This window comes from Diplodia corticola (genome assembly GCF_001883845.1).
Source record: "Diplodia corticola strain CBS 112549 chromosome Unknown scaffold81, whole genome shotgun sequence".
In the NCBI taxonomy this organism is placed as follows: domain Eukaryota; kingdom Fungi; phylum Ascomycota; class Dothideomycetes; order Botryosphaeriales; family Botryosphaeriaceae; genus Diplodia; species Diplodia corticola.
This window is the reverse complement of record NW_017971560.1, coordinates 51,783-66,502: the sequence shown is the minus strand read 5'-3', so window position 1 is coordinate 66,502 and position 14,720 is coordinate 51,783. Positions and strand designations below refer to the sequence as shown.

At 58.1% G+C, this 14,720-nt stretch overlaps 4 protein-coding genes across 4 annotated transcripts; 2 read left to right on the top strand and 2 right to left on the bottom strand.

Annotated features, from left to right (window-relative positions):
- Nucleotides 1-1,029: 1,029 nt before the first annotated feature.
- BKCO1_8100022 (glycoside hydrolase family 28 protein) lies at nt 1,030-2,246 on the bottom strand (the record flags this gene model as incomplete). The annotated part of the gene is made up of 2 exons (XM_020279458.1): nt 1,030-1,489; nt 1,552-2,246. The coding sequence occupies 2 exons, from the start codon at nt 2,244-2,246 to the stop codon at nt 1,030-1,032; spliced, it is 1,155 nt and encodes a 384-aa protein (XP_020125688.1).
- Nucleotides 2,247-4,162: 1,916 nt separating this feature from the next.
- On the top strand, nt 4,163-6,177 carry BKCO1_8100021 (het-domain-containing protein; the record flags this gene model as incomplete). Its single annotated transcript, XM_020279457.1, has 2 exons — nt 4,163-4,507; nt 4,567-6,177. 2 exons carry the CDS (start codon nt 4,163-4,165, stop codon nt 6,175-6,177), a joined length of 1,956 nt encoding a protein of 651 aa, XP_020125691.1.
- Nucleotides 6,178-7,369: 1,192 nt separating this feature from the next.
- BKCO1_8100020 (uncharacterized protein) lies at nt 7,370-8,795 on the bottom strand (the record flags this gene model as incomplete). Its single annotated transcript, XM_020279456.1, has 2 exons — nt 7,370-7,911; nt 7,994-8,795. The coding sequence occupies 2 exons, from the start codon at nt 8,793-8,795 to the stop codon at nt 7,370-7,372; spliced, it is 1,344 nt and encodes a 447-aa protein (XP_020125690.1).
- An 899-nt stretch (nt 8,796-9,694) lies between these two features.
- Nucleotides 9,695-11,755, top strand: BKCO1_8100019 (serine palmitoyltransferase; the record flags this gene model as incomplete). Its single annotated transcript, XM_020279454.1, has 1 exon — nt 9,695-11,755. The coding sequence occupies one exon, from the start codon at nt 9,695-9,697 to the stop codon at nt 11,753-11,755; it is 2,061 nt and encodes a 686-aa protein (XP_020125662.1).
- Nucleotides 11,756-14,720: the final 2,965 nt, after the last annotated feature.

The window sequence follows — 14,720 nt, the reverse complement described above, 5'->3', positions numbered from 1 at the left end:
GAGTGGGTCGGCCAACAAGTCAGGCAGCTGAAGAATGAGCCCATGGAGAGAGCGGCATCTCGTGTTCGGCATTTCGATAGCGGGAAAAGCTCATACGCGGGATGGGGTTGACGGTAGGCTAGAGCGGAAAGCTCCGGCAGGGAAATAAGATGCGGGCGTGCCGCTCGTGTGCATCAGAGGCTTTGCAAGCGCGACTCGCGAATGACGCGGTGGGCTGTCCTCGCTACGTTTCAGCCATCCTACCGTTGAAAATTGAGCGGGACGTCGGACAGGCAGGATGGGAGACAAGTGAAGAAAAGAGTGCAGAAGCAAGGACTGGCGGAGAGCGGTAAGGCCAGATGCCGCGAGATCTGGAAGACGAGTCGAAGGGCAGCACAGACGTCAAAAGCCGAGTCATTATTCGGGCGCTAGACGGATGTAGGTACGGTTCGAGGCGATTGAGCGGGTTGCCACGCGAGAGACGGCCTGTTTAAGGATGGTGTTGATGAAAAGTCAACGGCTCCGGCCGTAGCCGCCCTCTTGGCGCCTGCTGGATTCCACCAATCGCTGTCCTTTGCACCGTCTAAGCCTTCGCTCCCATCGATGCGCTCTAGGATCTCGCCCATCATCTTTCCTCTTCCGGTCCCTCACACCCGTAAAGAATCCTGCATCATCAGACATGCTCAGAAAGATCATCCAGTCGTGTCCGTTGAGATGAGATGCACCAGATTCCCGGGACTTCCCCGGACTCGCCTGCGTCCGGCATCCATCGCTTGGTCGGCTGATGGATACAATAATCAACCACAGAACTGCGACGATTCATCAAAAAGATGGCGCAAGTTGCTTCACTGCACGCACGATGACCAGGAGGGAGGTATGAGCAGCTCAGTAATATTTCACTACAGAAAAGAAGTTGAAAAGGTTTTTACAGGTTCAAAATCAAAAGGCTCTGCTCGAGCAACCAATGGAGTTTTCAGAGACCAATCCCCCGTAAGTTCACGACGGACGGCGGCTCGCGGGCTGTGTGTTCTGGCGCTTGGAGCGAGGCGCTTAGCAAGAAGCACCGTCGGGGACACCCTCGCACTCGGTCGAGGCCTCGCCACCGGTGACGTCGGCCGACCACGTCCAGTCGCTGCAGGCACCGTCGGCGCAGAGGATGTAGACCGGGACCGCGTCGTCCTCAACGGAGCCGGTGACGCCGTCGATGGTGAGGCCGGTGATGGGGACACCGTCGGTGGGCTCGCCCGTGGGCGAGCCGTTCTCGTAGTCCTGCTCGATGACGATGCCGTACTTGGTGATGCCCGAGAGGGTGATGTCCGAGTAGGTGACGTCCGAGACGGAGCCGGTGGCGTCGTAGACGGTCTTGATGCGGACGCCGTTCTGCGAGTTCTTGACCGTCATGCCCGAGATGGTGACGTTCTTGACGTCGTTGTCGTCACGGCCACCAACGGAGCCGATGGACAGACCGTGGCCGCCCGAGCAGGAGCCGTCGGTCATGGAGATGGACTCGCTGGGATGCAGTCAGCAATGTGAACAGGAATGTGAACAGGGAAAGAGGAGGGGCAGACTCACCCAGAGTTGATGGCAAGGCAGTCATCCTGGTTCTGGACGTTGGCACCGGAGATGTAGACGCCGGTCGAGGAGCCGACGTCGAAGGCATCCGTGTTGTGGCCAAGGGCGTCGCCGTCGTCGTTGGTGGCATCGCCGTCGGTGTTGTCGATGGTGATGTCCTGGACGTAGAGCTCCTCGGCGCCGTTGATGGACATGCACTGGACGGGCGTGTTCTTGATGTTCAGGCCCTTGATGGTCGACTGCTTGAGCGAGTGGGCGTAGAAGAACTTGGGCTTGGTGACGCCGCCGTTGGAGCCCTCGCCGTCCCACCACTTGGCACCGTTGCCGTCGAGCACGTGGCCCGAGGCGCCGGTGATGGTGATGCCGGTGCCGGAGAAGGAGACGAGCGGGCCCTCCCACTCGTCGTACTCGAAGGTGGTGGTGCCCTGGAACTCGACGTACGTGTTGTCCTCGAGGTCGGTCATGTCGAGCGTCTCGCCGGCCGGCACGGTGATGTCGCTGAGGATGATGGTGGCGCAGGAGGCCTTGGACGCGCTGGCGGCCGAGGCATCGGTGAAGGTGCACGAGTCGGCGCGCTTGCCAATCTGGGCATCCTTGAGGTTGGGGGCAGCGGTGGGGGCCGGGGCGGGAGCAGCAGCAACAAGGGCGCCAGCGCCGACGATGATGCCCGCGAGGGCGTTGTTGAGTTGAACCATGTTGGCGGAAAAGAGGGAGGTTGCGGGTGCGGTTGCGGGTGAGGCAGCGAGCTTGAGATGGAGAGCGAGAGCAAGAGCGAAGAACGAAGGACAAGGCAGTCAATGCCTGAAGAGGTGTAGTGAAGAATGAGAGGAGCTGATGGTTGCTGGCTAAGAAAACCAAGCTTTGTTGGCGTCTTGGGACTTATATAGCCGGGCTGACGACTGCATGTTCGCGGTGAAACGAGCAGCGGAGAAACGGGCGGTGATGGCAGCCGGGTGAGGTGTGAGGCGCAAACACAGTGCAACGGCGACTATACTGGTGATTGGTGCGGGCGGGCGCACTGGCCGGAGCTTGTCTGTCTTGGCTGGCTGCCGAGATGAGAGGGCGTTTCGAATACAGAGCCGAGCCCCCGCCGCCTCGCCGCCGCCCATATGTAAACACCCTGCCTGCCGCTCCCATGCGGTAGCTGACGCGTCTATCACTCTCCAGGAACCCTCGAACCCCCCGTCCCCGTCGCCTGCACGGCACGCCTGAACGGGACAAGACGTGCCCAGCACGCTTGACTTGGCCTGCGCCTGCTTCATTCGCACACTGCCAGCCTGCACAGCTTGGCTGCGGCACGAACGGCACCGGGATGCTTGCGTCAATCGCTTGGCCGCTGGAACAGACGGCATCGACGGCACGACGGTATTGACAGCATTGACAGCATCAACGCCATCACCGCCATCAACGACAGGCCTCGTCGCGCTCGGGACCGCAGTGCCGACACCGCTCCACGGCCGCCGCCCCTTTCCTCCGTCTCGAGGCGCTGTGCCTGACGCAGCAGTCAATCAATATTCAACAGGGTACGGCACTTCAACGGGAGCATCTATTTCCGTCCAATCGCCGCAGATGGGGCGGGGAGTGAGCGGGGCGGCTTTCTCAAACGTGTTTCTCTTGCGCCATCATTTCACCCAGGACGGCACTACTTTCTCCCCACCACGGCCTGTTTCCAAAACAAAGTCGGCACGACCCGTTTGGGTCGAGACTCGAGACATCCCCTGAGACGTTGGCTATGCCCGAGCTTGCTCCCGACCACCGGCTTCTGCATCGGAAAACCCTCGCTGCCTTTTTCCGATGGCTGGCACGATAAGACTGCCCTCCGCCCCCCTTGTGCTCCCCTCAACCCTACTCATGCGTTCCCTCACTATCGCTTGAAACACCGGAACTTGCCGCGGATTGGCGGAACCGGCTCTCAATGCAAAAGCCGCCAACCAAGGCTTTCAACTACTGGGATAGAGGTGAGCTCGTCGCAATACGAACCCCGGACGTCACACCCTCGTCTCGCCAAGACCATGCAATACTGCTGATCATCGCACGGCAAAGCTTGGGAGTTTCTCCGGAAAGCTTGATATCCAAGCGCCAAATCGTGCTTCTTGTGTTACCTTCCTGAATTGCTTCACCCGGCCAGAACACCATGTTTCTCCAGCGAAGATATGGCCCAGGGTGAATATTGGATGGTGATCGTCTAGCGAACGCGTCCTAATGCATGTACTATGTAAGCTACAGGGGTTGGGTTTACTCCATCGTCACTCACATCGCCAGCCGCCAACATCAACCTCCAAGTGTAGCCGAGCATTGACCTTTTGGCCTTACTTGAAACAATACGATGGCAACAACAAACGCCGCGTTGACTTTAGACATCTACAGCACGTCTTCACCAATTAGCCCCCACGGTAACGTTCCACAAGTCATGGCTCACGCCGTGGCGTGCCACGACTGCCTGGAGGCCCGTGCGTGCAGCCGTCTGACAATTGGCATGCGACTTCACTTCCTGCACATCGTCACTCTATTCTTTGCACCTCTGCTCGCGTATTGATATCTACCCCAGCCGTAATTTACAGGAAGGAGCACTAGCCGCCTCACTCAGCCTTGACGTCTGCCCCCCAGCTCCATGGAGAATCCATTCACACTCGTCGAGTATTCAAGGGAAGAACTGTGCCCAGCATGCAGAGACCTGCCGCCGGTCAAGCATCTCCCAAGCTACGAGCATGTGCTTCATGACAACTTCAATTCGTTTCTTTCGTGTCCCTGTCTGTTCTGTGTCTGGCTTCAGAAGGCCCAAAAGGCCGACCTGACATCCCGTGACCGCGACCGTCTGATCAAGGAGAACCCGGCCGTGTGTTTGTTCGGGAATCTCCACGCCACCCCGCAAACCATCAACCTGGGAAATCAGCTGTCTGATTTGCCCGAAGTGTACCTTCACCTCTTTGCCGATCCCCGTAGGTTGCCCAAAGCAGTGCGTGGAGGCCCCGACTAAAAGGCAGACAAGGCGACCCATGTGCAAAGCCCATACAGGGCAGGGATCCCTTCCCTGACACTCGGTCGGATCAAGCATTCGAGGCCATCAACGGCTGGATCGAGAATTGTGCTTGCAACCACGAGTCATGCAAGCCACCCGATGATACACTCCTGCCCTCGTACATTGTTGATGTCGGTTCGTCTGGGCACGGCTGCTGCCGCCTCCTCGTGACAGGCGGGCAACAGAAGGGACGCTACGCAGCTCTGAGCTACGTCTGGGGCGTCTCGCTGCAGGACCAGCCCGTCTACTTGAGCAAAGAGAGCCAGCCGAGGCTCACGCACGAAATCCCCGAAGACAAGCTGCCCCCGACGATCAAGGACGCGGTTTTGGCCACACGGAAGCTCGGGATCCGGTATCTCTGGATCGACGCGCTCTGCATCCCCCAGGATGACGAGGCCGTCAAGACGGCCGAAATCGCCAAGATGCACCGCATCTTTGGCGATGCCTTTGTGACCATACAGGCAGCTCGCGCCAAGTCGGTCAAAGAAGGTTTCTTGCACCAGATGCCACCGCCGTCAGACCTCCCTCACCAGAAACTACGCTACGACGGAGTCGACGACCCGGACCCTGGATTCGTTTACATGAGAGCCGCGCCGGTCTCGACCCAGGAGGGGCCGGTCGGCACGCGCGCCTGGTGCTTCGAGGAAGGCGTGCTGTCGAGACGCGTCCTGCAGTACGCCAAAGAGAGGATCACCTACGAATGCCTTGCGGGGAGGAAGTCCGACGACGGGAGTTGGAGGCCGAGAGGGACCTACACTGCCTCCGGGCCCGGCTTCTTCAGCCCGGCCTCGTGGCATCAGGGATCGCCCATTTCCAACGACAAAAAGGTCAAAGATCCCCGGTTGGACGTGCTTAGGGCGTGGTACATGTGTCTGGACAACTGGTACACGCCCAGGTTCCTCACCAAGAAACGGGACCGCTTACCTGCGATTGCGGGTGTAGCACGCCGTATTCAAGACCGCGTTGGTGGCGGATTTCTGGCCGGGTTGTGGGAATCGGACATGATCTGGGGTCTCTTATGGTCCTCGCGCCGCCTGATTGGGGTCAAGTTTTTGAACAAAGATATTGAGAAGGAGTGGAAGGAGAGATGGGGGGCTCAAACGCTTATGGTGCGTCCTCAAGGCGATGCTCGCGCACCTTCGTGGTCGTGGGCTTCTTTGGACGGGCCAACGTTCCATCCCACACCTAGACGATGGAGTGGAAAGCATTGGTCTGTTGCAGAGATATTGCATTATCCAGTAGCAGCCGTTGGAAATACCCTAGGGAAGTTGGATGATGACAGACTTATACTCTCCGCGCCCGTTCGACGGGGACATGTTGTCCTGGATGGAGAGCGGAACACGGAGTTGCAGCTCCAGGTCAGATCATCTCCACAACAGGAAATCAAGGCCCTGCTGGATGAAGCCAGCGAATCGTTCATCGCTCTCGGGAAATTCGACATTGAAAAGAATCTTCCGCAGACCGTCTGGTGTATTCTCATTCTCAACTCCATGGGTCTCATCCTTGTGCCGCACGGTGGCAATGAAAGAACTTTTAGGCGAGTTGGTACTTTCGACCCAGTGGTTCCCTGGGAGACTGAGAGCAAGATGGAAATATGCATTCGATGAGCATACCCGTCTCAAAATCCCATGGATGTCTCATTATACGCTGCTACTACGTGGTGTTCGTATAGGTGAACGAAAGAAGGGGTACCCAACAAGGGTGTTGTATAAGATAACACGTTGCTAAAGGTTACCCTGTTGGGTTGATGATGACGATGAGCCTCGACGCTATTGAATATACGTGATGTCCAACAGGTTTCCATGTCAAATTCGAAAGTCGGGCGTGCCTTGTTTTCCGCTGAAAGAGACTGGCGCAAGTTAGGTCGGTCATTTCCACTCTACGGGGTGCGAAAATGCATTGTTGTCCTCCTTGTCTCGTAATTCCTCTTATGGTGAGGTTTTCCGCCACATCGTCATTGGCATTTAACTCTGGCTGAGCAGCCGACCGACTCCTTGCCATGATCTTCGCAGCTGTCCTTTTTACCGTCATCATCACCACCCTCTCTGGTGGAGTCTTCAACTGCCCTGTGCAGTAAGTGTGGTGTCTTTAGCGGGCCACGAAAGAGCAGAATCATCTGCAGCCCACAGTGCACGCGGCACCTATCTGCCACCAGAAAGAGCGGGTCTGCCAGCGAGAAAGGGGACACTGCGTTGAGTGTAGCGTTGAGGAAGTGAAAAAGTCTCAGCGAAGTTCTTCGCGGAACAGTTGAGGTCACGGACATGGCTTTCTATCCATCTGCCAACGGAGCTCGGAGAACGAAATAAAGTTTGGGCATGCTCGGGGTCGATTCTTGCGCCCAAATCGCGCAGAGGCGTTGGGTCCGGGCGCTCGGCCGGCCACCGGGAGGGACCCGGGCGACTTGGCCACGCTCTCTGTGGCCGGTGAATCGACGGAAGCATCAGGTGATCGCCATCCGTGCGGCGCGAGCACTGTCCGGCGCGGGACCACGGCGTTTTGGGCGTGAGTTGTGAGATGGCCGGTGTCGTCGTGGTGCTCGGCCGATCAGACCCTGGCCGTGAGCGAATTAACCTGGTGGATTCGCACCATGCGCGCTCGGTCCGTACAACGAGCTGCAGACTGGCCGACAGGTGAGCACTTGAGGTAGCACCTGACCAGATCGGGACGGCTGAGTCGTGGGCTACCGGAACATAATCCACTAACCGTATCCGGTATGTGCAACTAGTCATGTCCAACATCTCCCGTGGAACACATATGAAGATGTACCGCTACGATTGAAAATTGGCTGAGTATTTGCCTCTAGCTTAGCAGGGACGTAATCTCTGCAATGTCGCCTACTTCAGGCAGTCTCCACAAGGCCTCCGAAGCTTCTTTGGCCTTTGCATCCCCAAGGACTGGAGTGCATTGATCCAGGAACTTGTCCTTGAGCTGGGAGTTTGTCATTTTCACCTCGAGACTTCCGACAGCATGCTCAATATGCTTCTCCTGTACTGAGCCGTCGTTGAACTCAACCCTCACATGAGCCTCGTCAGGACGGAGACCATTGTCGATTGTTGCATTGACCTTGTCCCGCAACTCCACCACGACCGGGTCCTGCACGACGGCATCCTCGTACTGAGCTGGAGTTGCTTTCCCATAGAGTAGTCCTACGGCAGCGCCATGGAAGACGCTGAACTTGGCTTCGAGGCCCGTTCTTGGCCATTTCTTTCCGGTAAGCTCCAACACGAGGGGATGGACGGAAACCTCAGTTTTACGGATGTTCGAGACATCTTTTGCCATGTCCTTGGAGAAGTCTTGCCTCACTTGAATGCAGCCATCAATAATGGGATGGATGACGATGCCTGATCAGCAGTCAGTGGCTACAACCGGAAAGGCTTGGCGTACCATCATCATGCAAATAGATGAAGTAAAACGAGCACTCACCACAGGGGAAGGGTTTGAACGAGTTCTTCTCGATCTCCCACGTCTTGCCCAGGCCCTGCATCAGAGCGTCAACATCGTTGGAGGCGCTCACCACGTTGACCCAGCCGCGCTTGGCCTCCAAGGACTGCAGCGAGCTGTCGTATCCGTTGGACGCAAGCACAGCTGCCAGAAGGCCGTTCTGAGCAGCGCGGCCAGGATGGAAGGACTTGGTCATGCTGCCAAACTGCTCTCTCAGGCCGGTGACTTGGGTGGCAGCAATGCCTACCGCCCACTGCATCTGCTCGACGCCAAGGCCCAGGAGCTTCCCGACGGCCACGGCAGCGCCAATGGAGCCCGCGGTGCTCGTGATATGCCAGCCGATATCGTAGTGGTCCGGCCACACAGCGAGCCCGGCTTTGCATTCCGCTTCGATGCCGGCCACCAGGGCCAGGACGAAGTCGCGGCCCGCCACGGGCCTCTTCCACTCGGCGGCAGCTAGCAGAGCGGACGCCACAGGACCAGACGGATGGATGATGGTATCAAGGTGGGTGTCGTCGTAGTCATGGACGTGGCTGCTGACTCCGTTGAAGAGGGCGGCTGACTGAGCATCGGCACGCTCTTGGCAGCCAAGAACCGACGATGTCGGGGCGCCAGCGAAGGGCGCCAGCGAGCGGCGGGCAATGGCTGCGGCGGGGTGGTGGGCGCCGCCAATGGCGCAGCCCGCCCAGTTGTAAAAGCTTCGCACCGCAGCATCGACGACGGGCAGCGGCAGGCCGTCGTACCGCAGGGCCTGGGCCCAGGCAGCCAGCTGCTTGGTGGCCATGTCGAGTTAGATGAGGCTCGGAAACGAGATTATTAGAGTACAGGGCCGAGCTGAGCGGTTCGCGGTGACGCCAGGCGCTCCCGGCTGTGTGAGACCAGGCCGCTTGCGACCACTGCGCAGCGGCGGCGCGTGGTGATGTCGAAGGCTGCTGGACGTTGAGCCGTCGTGGATGACGCAGTGGCAAAGATTCGGCCCCTACGGCAGAGTGAGAGCGCAGGCGGGTGCAAGGCGCGTGAGGTCGCGGTGCCCCTGACAGCAGCCCGACCGGCGACGGCACATCGCGCATGCCGGCTGCTGCAATTTGCCCGCCGCCTCCGCCTCCACCGCGCGCTTCTTTTTCTACCCAAGCAACCACCACGAGAGCCCGCTCCAGCAGCTCCAGTCCGGCTGTCCGCACCCTTCTCCCGCACCCAATTGACGCCGGAGCGGTCGCGCAGCCAGCCCCAGCCCGAGCAGCGCCCCGCCTCAACCAGCAGCCAGCAGCCAGCAGCCGGCAGCCAGCCGCGGCGCGTCGCAGCAGGGCCGTGGACGAGCGGTTGCCCCGACGCCCACTCGCAGCCATCGGCCGCACCTCTCCCGCGCATCCGCAGACAGACTCCTGCACGGTTGCTGCACGCCGAAGGTGAGTGTTCCCTTCCCTGTGATACCCGCTTGTTCTCCGGCGCATCCGGCCGAAGCGCGTTTTGTGCCGCCCGCCCCTTCGCCGCCGCCGTCCCGCATTCCCTCGCGCCGAAGCCCTGCTGACCGCACCCTCTCCTCCCCCAGACTCTCCACCCAAGCAGCCCTCTCTCGCACCGCTCCGTCCGACTGCCTGCGCGCCTCGCCCACGCCCTCCAGCGCAGAGCTCGACCGCCCCCTCCCATCACCTACCGGTCGCCGATAGATTAGAATCATTTGCAATGCCTGCTCGATCGATAAACCCTTTCGCCAACAACTCCTCCATCTCCACCTCGCTCGACGAGAAGGCCTCGCGCCGCTCCTCCTTCTCCAAGGCGAACAGCAAGTTCTCCTCGCTCTTCTCCACCTCGCCCAAGCCGTCCGCTCCCGACGCCATCGCCGCGCTCCGCAAGGCCGTCGTTGCCCAGCAGCAAGCTCTTCTGGACAACCCTTCACCGCCCCCCGGCCAGCCGGTCAATTCGCCCTCGCTGTCGCTGCCGACCATCTCGCTGTCGACCGCGACCGGCGAGAAGTACAACAAGATGGAGGACTCCACCGCCACTACCACAACCCTCTTCCAGCCACCCTCCCAAGACGAGAAGCGCCGCCTCGCCAAGCAGCATGCCGAGTTCGGTCCTCTGGGATCCAAGTCGCATCTGTACTCGAGCAAGTTCCTGGACGACAAGTTCCCTGATCCCATCGAAGACGAGCCGCCGTACTACTTCCTCCTCACCACCTACATCAGCTACCTCGTCCTGATCATATTCGGCCATGTGCGTGACTTCTTCGGCAAGCGGTTCAAGCAGAACAACTACAAGCATCTGAGAGCGCAGGATGGCTACGCGCCTCTGAATAGTGATTTTGACAACTTCTACGTGAGGCGGCTGAAGATGCGCATCAATGACTGCTTTGCGAGGCCTACCACCGGCGTCCCTGGCCGCTACATCACCCTCCTGGACCGCAAGTCTGACGACTACAACCTGTCCTTCAAGATGACTGGCACCACCTCGGAGACCTTGAACATGAGCTCTTACAACTACCTCGGATTCGCTCAATCAGAAGGTCCGTGTGCCGACGCTGTGGAGGAGGGCATCAAGAAGCACGGCATCAGTGTTTGCAGCACTCGCGCTGATGTTGGAACTACTATCCTGCACACCGAAGTGGAGGATCTCGTTGCCAAGTTTGTTGGGAAGCCTGCCTCGATGGTTTTCTCCATGGGTTTCGTCACGAACGCCACCACCTTCCCTGCTCTGGTCGGCAAGGGCTGCTTGCTAATTTCTGACGAACTCAACCACTCTTCGATTCGTTTTGGCGCTCGTCTGTCTGGCGCCATGATTGAGATGTTCAAGCACAACGATATGCGTGATCTGGAACGCGTGCTTCGCGAGGTCATCGCCAACGGTCAGCCTCGAACCCACCGCCCGTGGAAGAAGATCCTCATTGCTGTTGAGGGTCTTTACTCGATGGAGGGCACCATTTGCAACCTTCCCGCTCTTCTTGCGCTGAAGCGGAAGTACAAGTTTCATCTGTTCATTGATGAGGCGCACTCGGTTGGCGCGCTCGGACCCAATGGCCGTGGAGTTTGCGATTACTTTGGCGTCAACCCTGCTGAAGTTGATATTCTTATGGGCACTCTTACCAAATCTTTTGGAGCCAACGGTGGTTACGTGGCGGCCGACAAGGCCATCATTGATAAGCTGCGCGTCACCAATGCTTGCAACATCTTTGGCGAGTCGCCCGCTCCTCCGGTCCTTGTTCAGATTCAGAGCTCTCTCAAGTTGATCATTGGAGACCTTTCGCCCGGTCAAGGTGAAGAGCGTCTGCAGCGTCTCGCGTTCAACTCCCGCTATCTCCGTCTCGGACTCAAGCGCCTGGGATTCATTGTCTATGGTCACGACGATTCGCCCATCATCCCGGTCTTGCTGTACAACCCTGCCAAGATGCCCGCCTTTTCCCACGAGATGCTGAAGCGCAAGATTTCGGTCGTTGTCGTCGGCTACCCAGCAACCCCGCTTGTCTCGTCTCGCGCTCGTTTCTGCGTTTCTGCGGCTCACACCAAGGATGATCTGGACCGGTTGCTTGCTGCTTGCGACGAGATTGGCGATATCCTGCAGCTCAAGTTCTCCAGCGGCATCGCGGGCGGTGCCGAGCCCCTGCCTGAGGGCCTTACGAACCACATGGAGCAGGAGTACAGGAAAGAAATGGAGATGACCGGGAAGCTGCCGCAGGTCACACCGCCCAGGTGGAAGCTTGCGGACGTTCTCAAGCGCGGCGCGCAAGACGTCAAGGTGCCTTTGAGATAAGGCACAGACGCCCGGCTCCGCTGATTCAATCAGCCTTGTCAGCCCGCCCTCAGCGCCCTCCACTTGTGGCCCCCATCACGATCAGATCACGCAGCGGTACGCGTCCCGGCGTCCCGCTTCGGGACCATGAATCTGGGACATACAAATAACACAACGTCGCGCGCGTTTTCGCACTCAATGTAACGATATCATCACCTCGGATGAAGCGTGGGGGCCAGCCAGCACTTGTCGGCCATCAACCCCCTGCTTCACATTTCGCTGTTCCCTTCATGATGTGCAGCCTAGTCGCATGGACTGCGCTATGGATAATTACTAATATTTTAATGAACCTTGGACAGATTCCAATGTACATTGAGACGGAGGTTGAAGAGAGACTATTATTTAGACCGCCCCATTTTGGACGACGGTGAATGAAAACCAAATCAACACAAAGCTCTATGCGAGTTGTGGAGCAATGAATCAATTGAGAAAATTATTTGTTATCAATGGTAGATGCTGTTCAATCTTTTGCTGTGATGTTGTTTGTCAATTCACTCCCGTTCCCCGAGACTGGTTCCCTGCTCGACCCCTATCCTTGCACGATCTTGCGGACTTGCCTGAAACATCCCATGGCAAGGCACATTAGACGCGGCGCAGTCATCTCACCAGGAATCTCCCGATTATGCAGTACGAGGTACGCAGTTGCGTGCTTATTCTGAAACGCTCACCACCAAGGCAACCTTGACCTCAGTCATTTGGTGATTGGAAACACCACTGAAATAGGTGACCAACTCTATTGTTTTTTCTCCAGTCTCTCAGCCTACCCCGTCCAGAATCTCTCCAGCAAATCGACGATGAGGGAGTCAGCCATGCATGTGCATAATCTGCAAGCGCGTCCAAAGGAACGGGCTTCTTGACCGGTCAAACCCAAGGAAGGCCACTCCTGCCCTTTCCCTTTCCCAAAACCGACTTACCGTAATCCCCCACACACAGCTGGGCCGTGATCCTTCTCGTCGACTACCTACCCTGCTCTGACAGAACAATCGTGGCCCCCTCCCCCTGTCCACACCACTAGGCAGCCGTTGCCAGCGCATAGCCTCCTTCCTCCCTTACTGCATCTCGCGCGCGTGAGAACGAAGACGCATTTGGAAGGGGAGGGAGGGGGGGAAAGCTATCGGCAGGGAAGCACCCTGATTTCGTCCCCTCTTGCAGCAACGGAGGATCGGGGGGCTGGCTTGCATGCATGCATAGGTCCTCTCCCCGACGCCCGACGGCCGCCGCCCGCCGCCGCCTCGCTCGCAATCGCGTTTCGCTTAGCGTCCCGATAGGGAGGGGATGATGAGGGCATGGTAGTACGTATTTTTATTTTATTTTTCGGTCCGTCGCCGCCGTCGCCTCCGCGGATGACGACAAGCGTCAGGTACGTACTTTAGCGACTTGCATTGCGCGGGAGTTTTTTTTTTTTGAGGCTCTGCTGCGGGGCTTCTAGGGCTGGAGGTTGAGTTAATATTTCCGGTCCTGGGCTCCGTTGCCATGCATATGCGCACTTCTTCGCTGCTGAGAGATGGGACAGCAGAGGGTCTTCTTGGAGCAAATGATTCGGTCATTTGTTGTGGAAGGCAAGGCAAGGCTGAGGCTGAAAACAAAGAGGGGGTGTAGAGGAAAGCAGCTGGAGGGTCGGCTGCGGAGTGAGCGTCATCATCGTGCTGCTCGCTCTGCTCCCGCATCTCGTCGGACGGCATCTAGCTCGACTCCAGGTCTCGTAGTTAGCAGTGCTTTATTCAGCAATCCCTTTTATCCTCGATTGCGCGAACCTGCTCATCGCCATTCTTTTGTTCTTTCTTCTTCTTTTTTTAAGTCAGCCAGCCCGCTCCGCACCCACGGCCGATGTACGTGTGCGTAAAGTTCCCCCCCGGCTCTCAATCCCTTCCCCACCTCAGCCTTGCCGCCACCCTCCCCACTTTTTAAGCCGTTATCCACAACGTGCCGCGCCGCTGCCGCTTATGTCTTCAGTCGGGGGGCGTTGTTGTACGTGCGTTGGAATGTCTCAGCTCGGCAAACGACCTGCCGCGCGGACAGGGCTGGCAGGATGCGGTGCGAACAGGATGGTCGTCGTGGGCATGGAGCTGGTGCTGCTGTCGTCGTCGCTCCTGCAGCCGCCAATCCAGCTTCGCTTCATCCCGATAGGTTGCCTAGAGACAAAGAATCAAGGCAACGGCGCTAAATTGGGGCGCAATCGCGCGCGTGCGCAGTCGCGGGGCGGTGCTGCGTAGGAAGGAGTTGCGCGCTACACTCTTTCGTTGCCGTCGATCTGACGGAGCCAAAAGCAAAACCTCGCATGTAAGCGGCGCCTCTGTATCTATTCCTTTTTCTTGTGTTGTACACATAGACACTAGAGAGCTTTGTGTACCTTTGTTCCTTGGAAATGTAGGGCGGTTCGTGCAACACCGTTGTATTATCGTGTAGTACACAAGCAGAAGCGTTATTTATACGTCTGTTGGGGCGCAGTCATCTTCAAAATCTGCCTTTCCATTGCACCAACTTTTATTTCGCTCATGTCTCGCAAGATTTGGAATCAGAACAATATACAAGGCGCAGAGGGCAACGTTACAGCAAAGGGCGTCGTCAGGGATCAAGGCAGCTGGACCAAGAGCCGAGGGCGGGCTACGCGGCTGCTGCCTAAATGGCGTTTCTACTGGCCTTCCTCGGTGAGCCAGAAGTGAGCTACCCTGGTCGTGACAAGTCTGATTCGCGAGCGAGGTGATTACGCCGATTCTCTGCGCGCAATCGCGCACATGCGGCGGCGGCTGCGCGCAATCGCGACTTTGCGCTGGCAGGCGGGCTCTTCCGCCTTGACTACCCTTTTCTCTTTCTTACTTGCCCGGTTCCTCCGTTCATTCTGCTATTGGAAGAAGGGGCTCGATGTCTTTCGCGTGGCCGTCTTGTGCTCAAACACGTGCGTCTGTGTTGGATGCTTGGAGGCGGT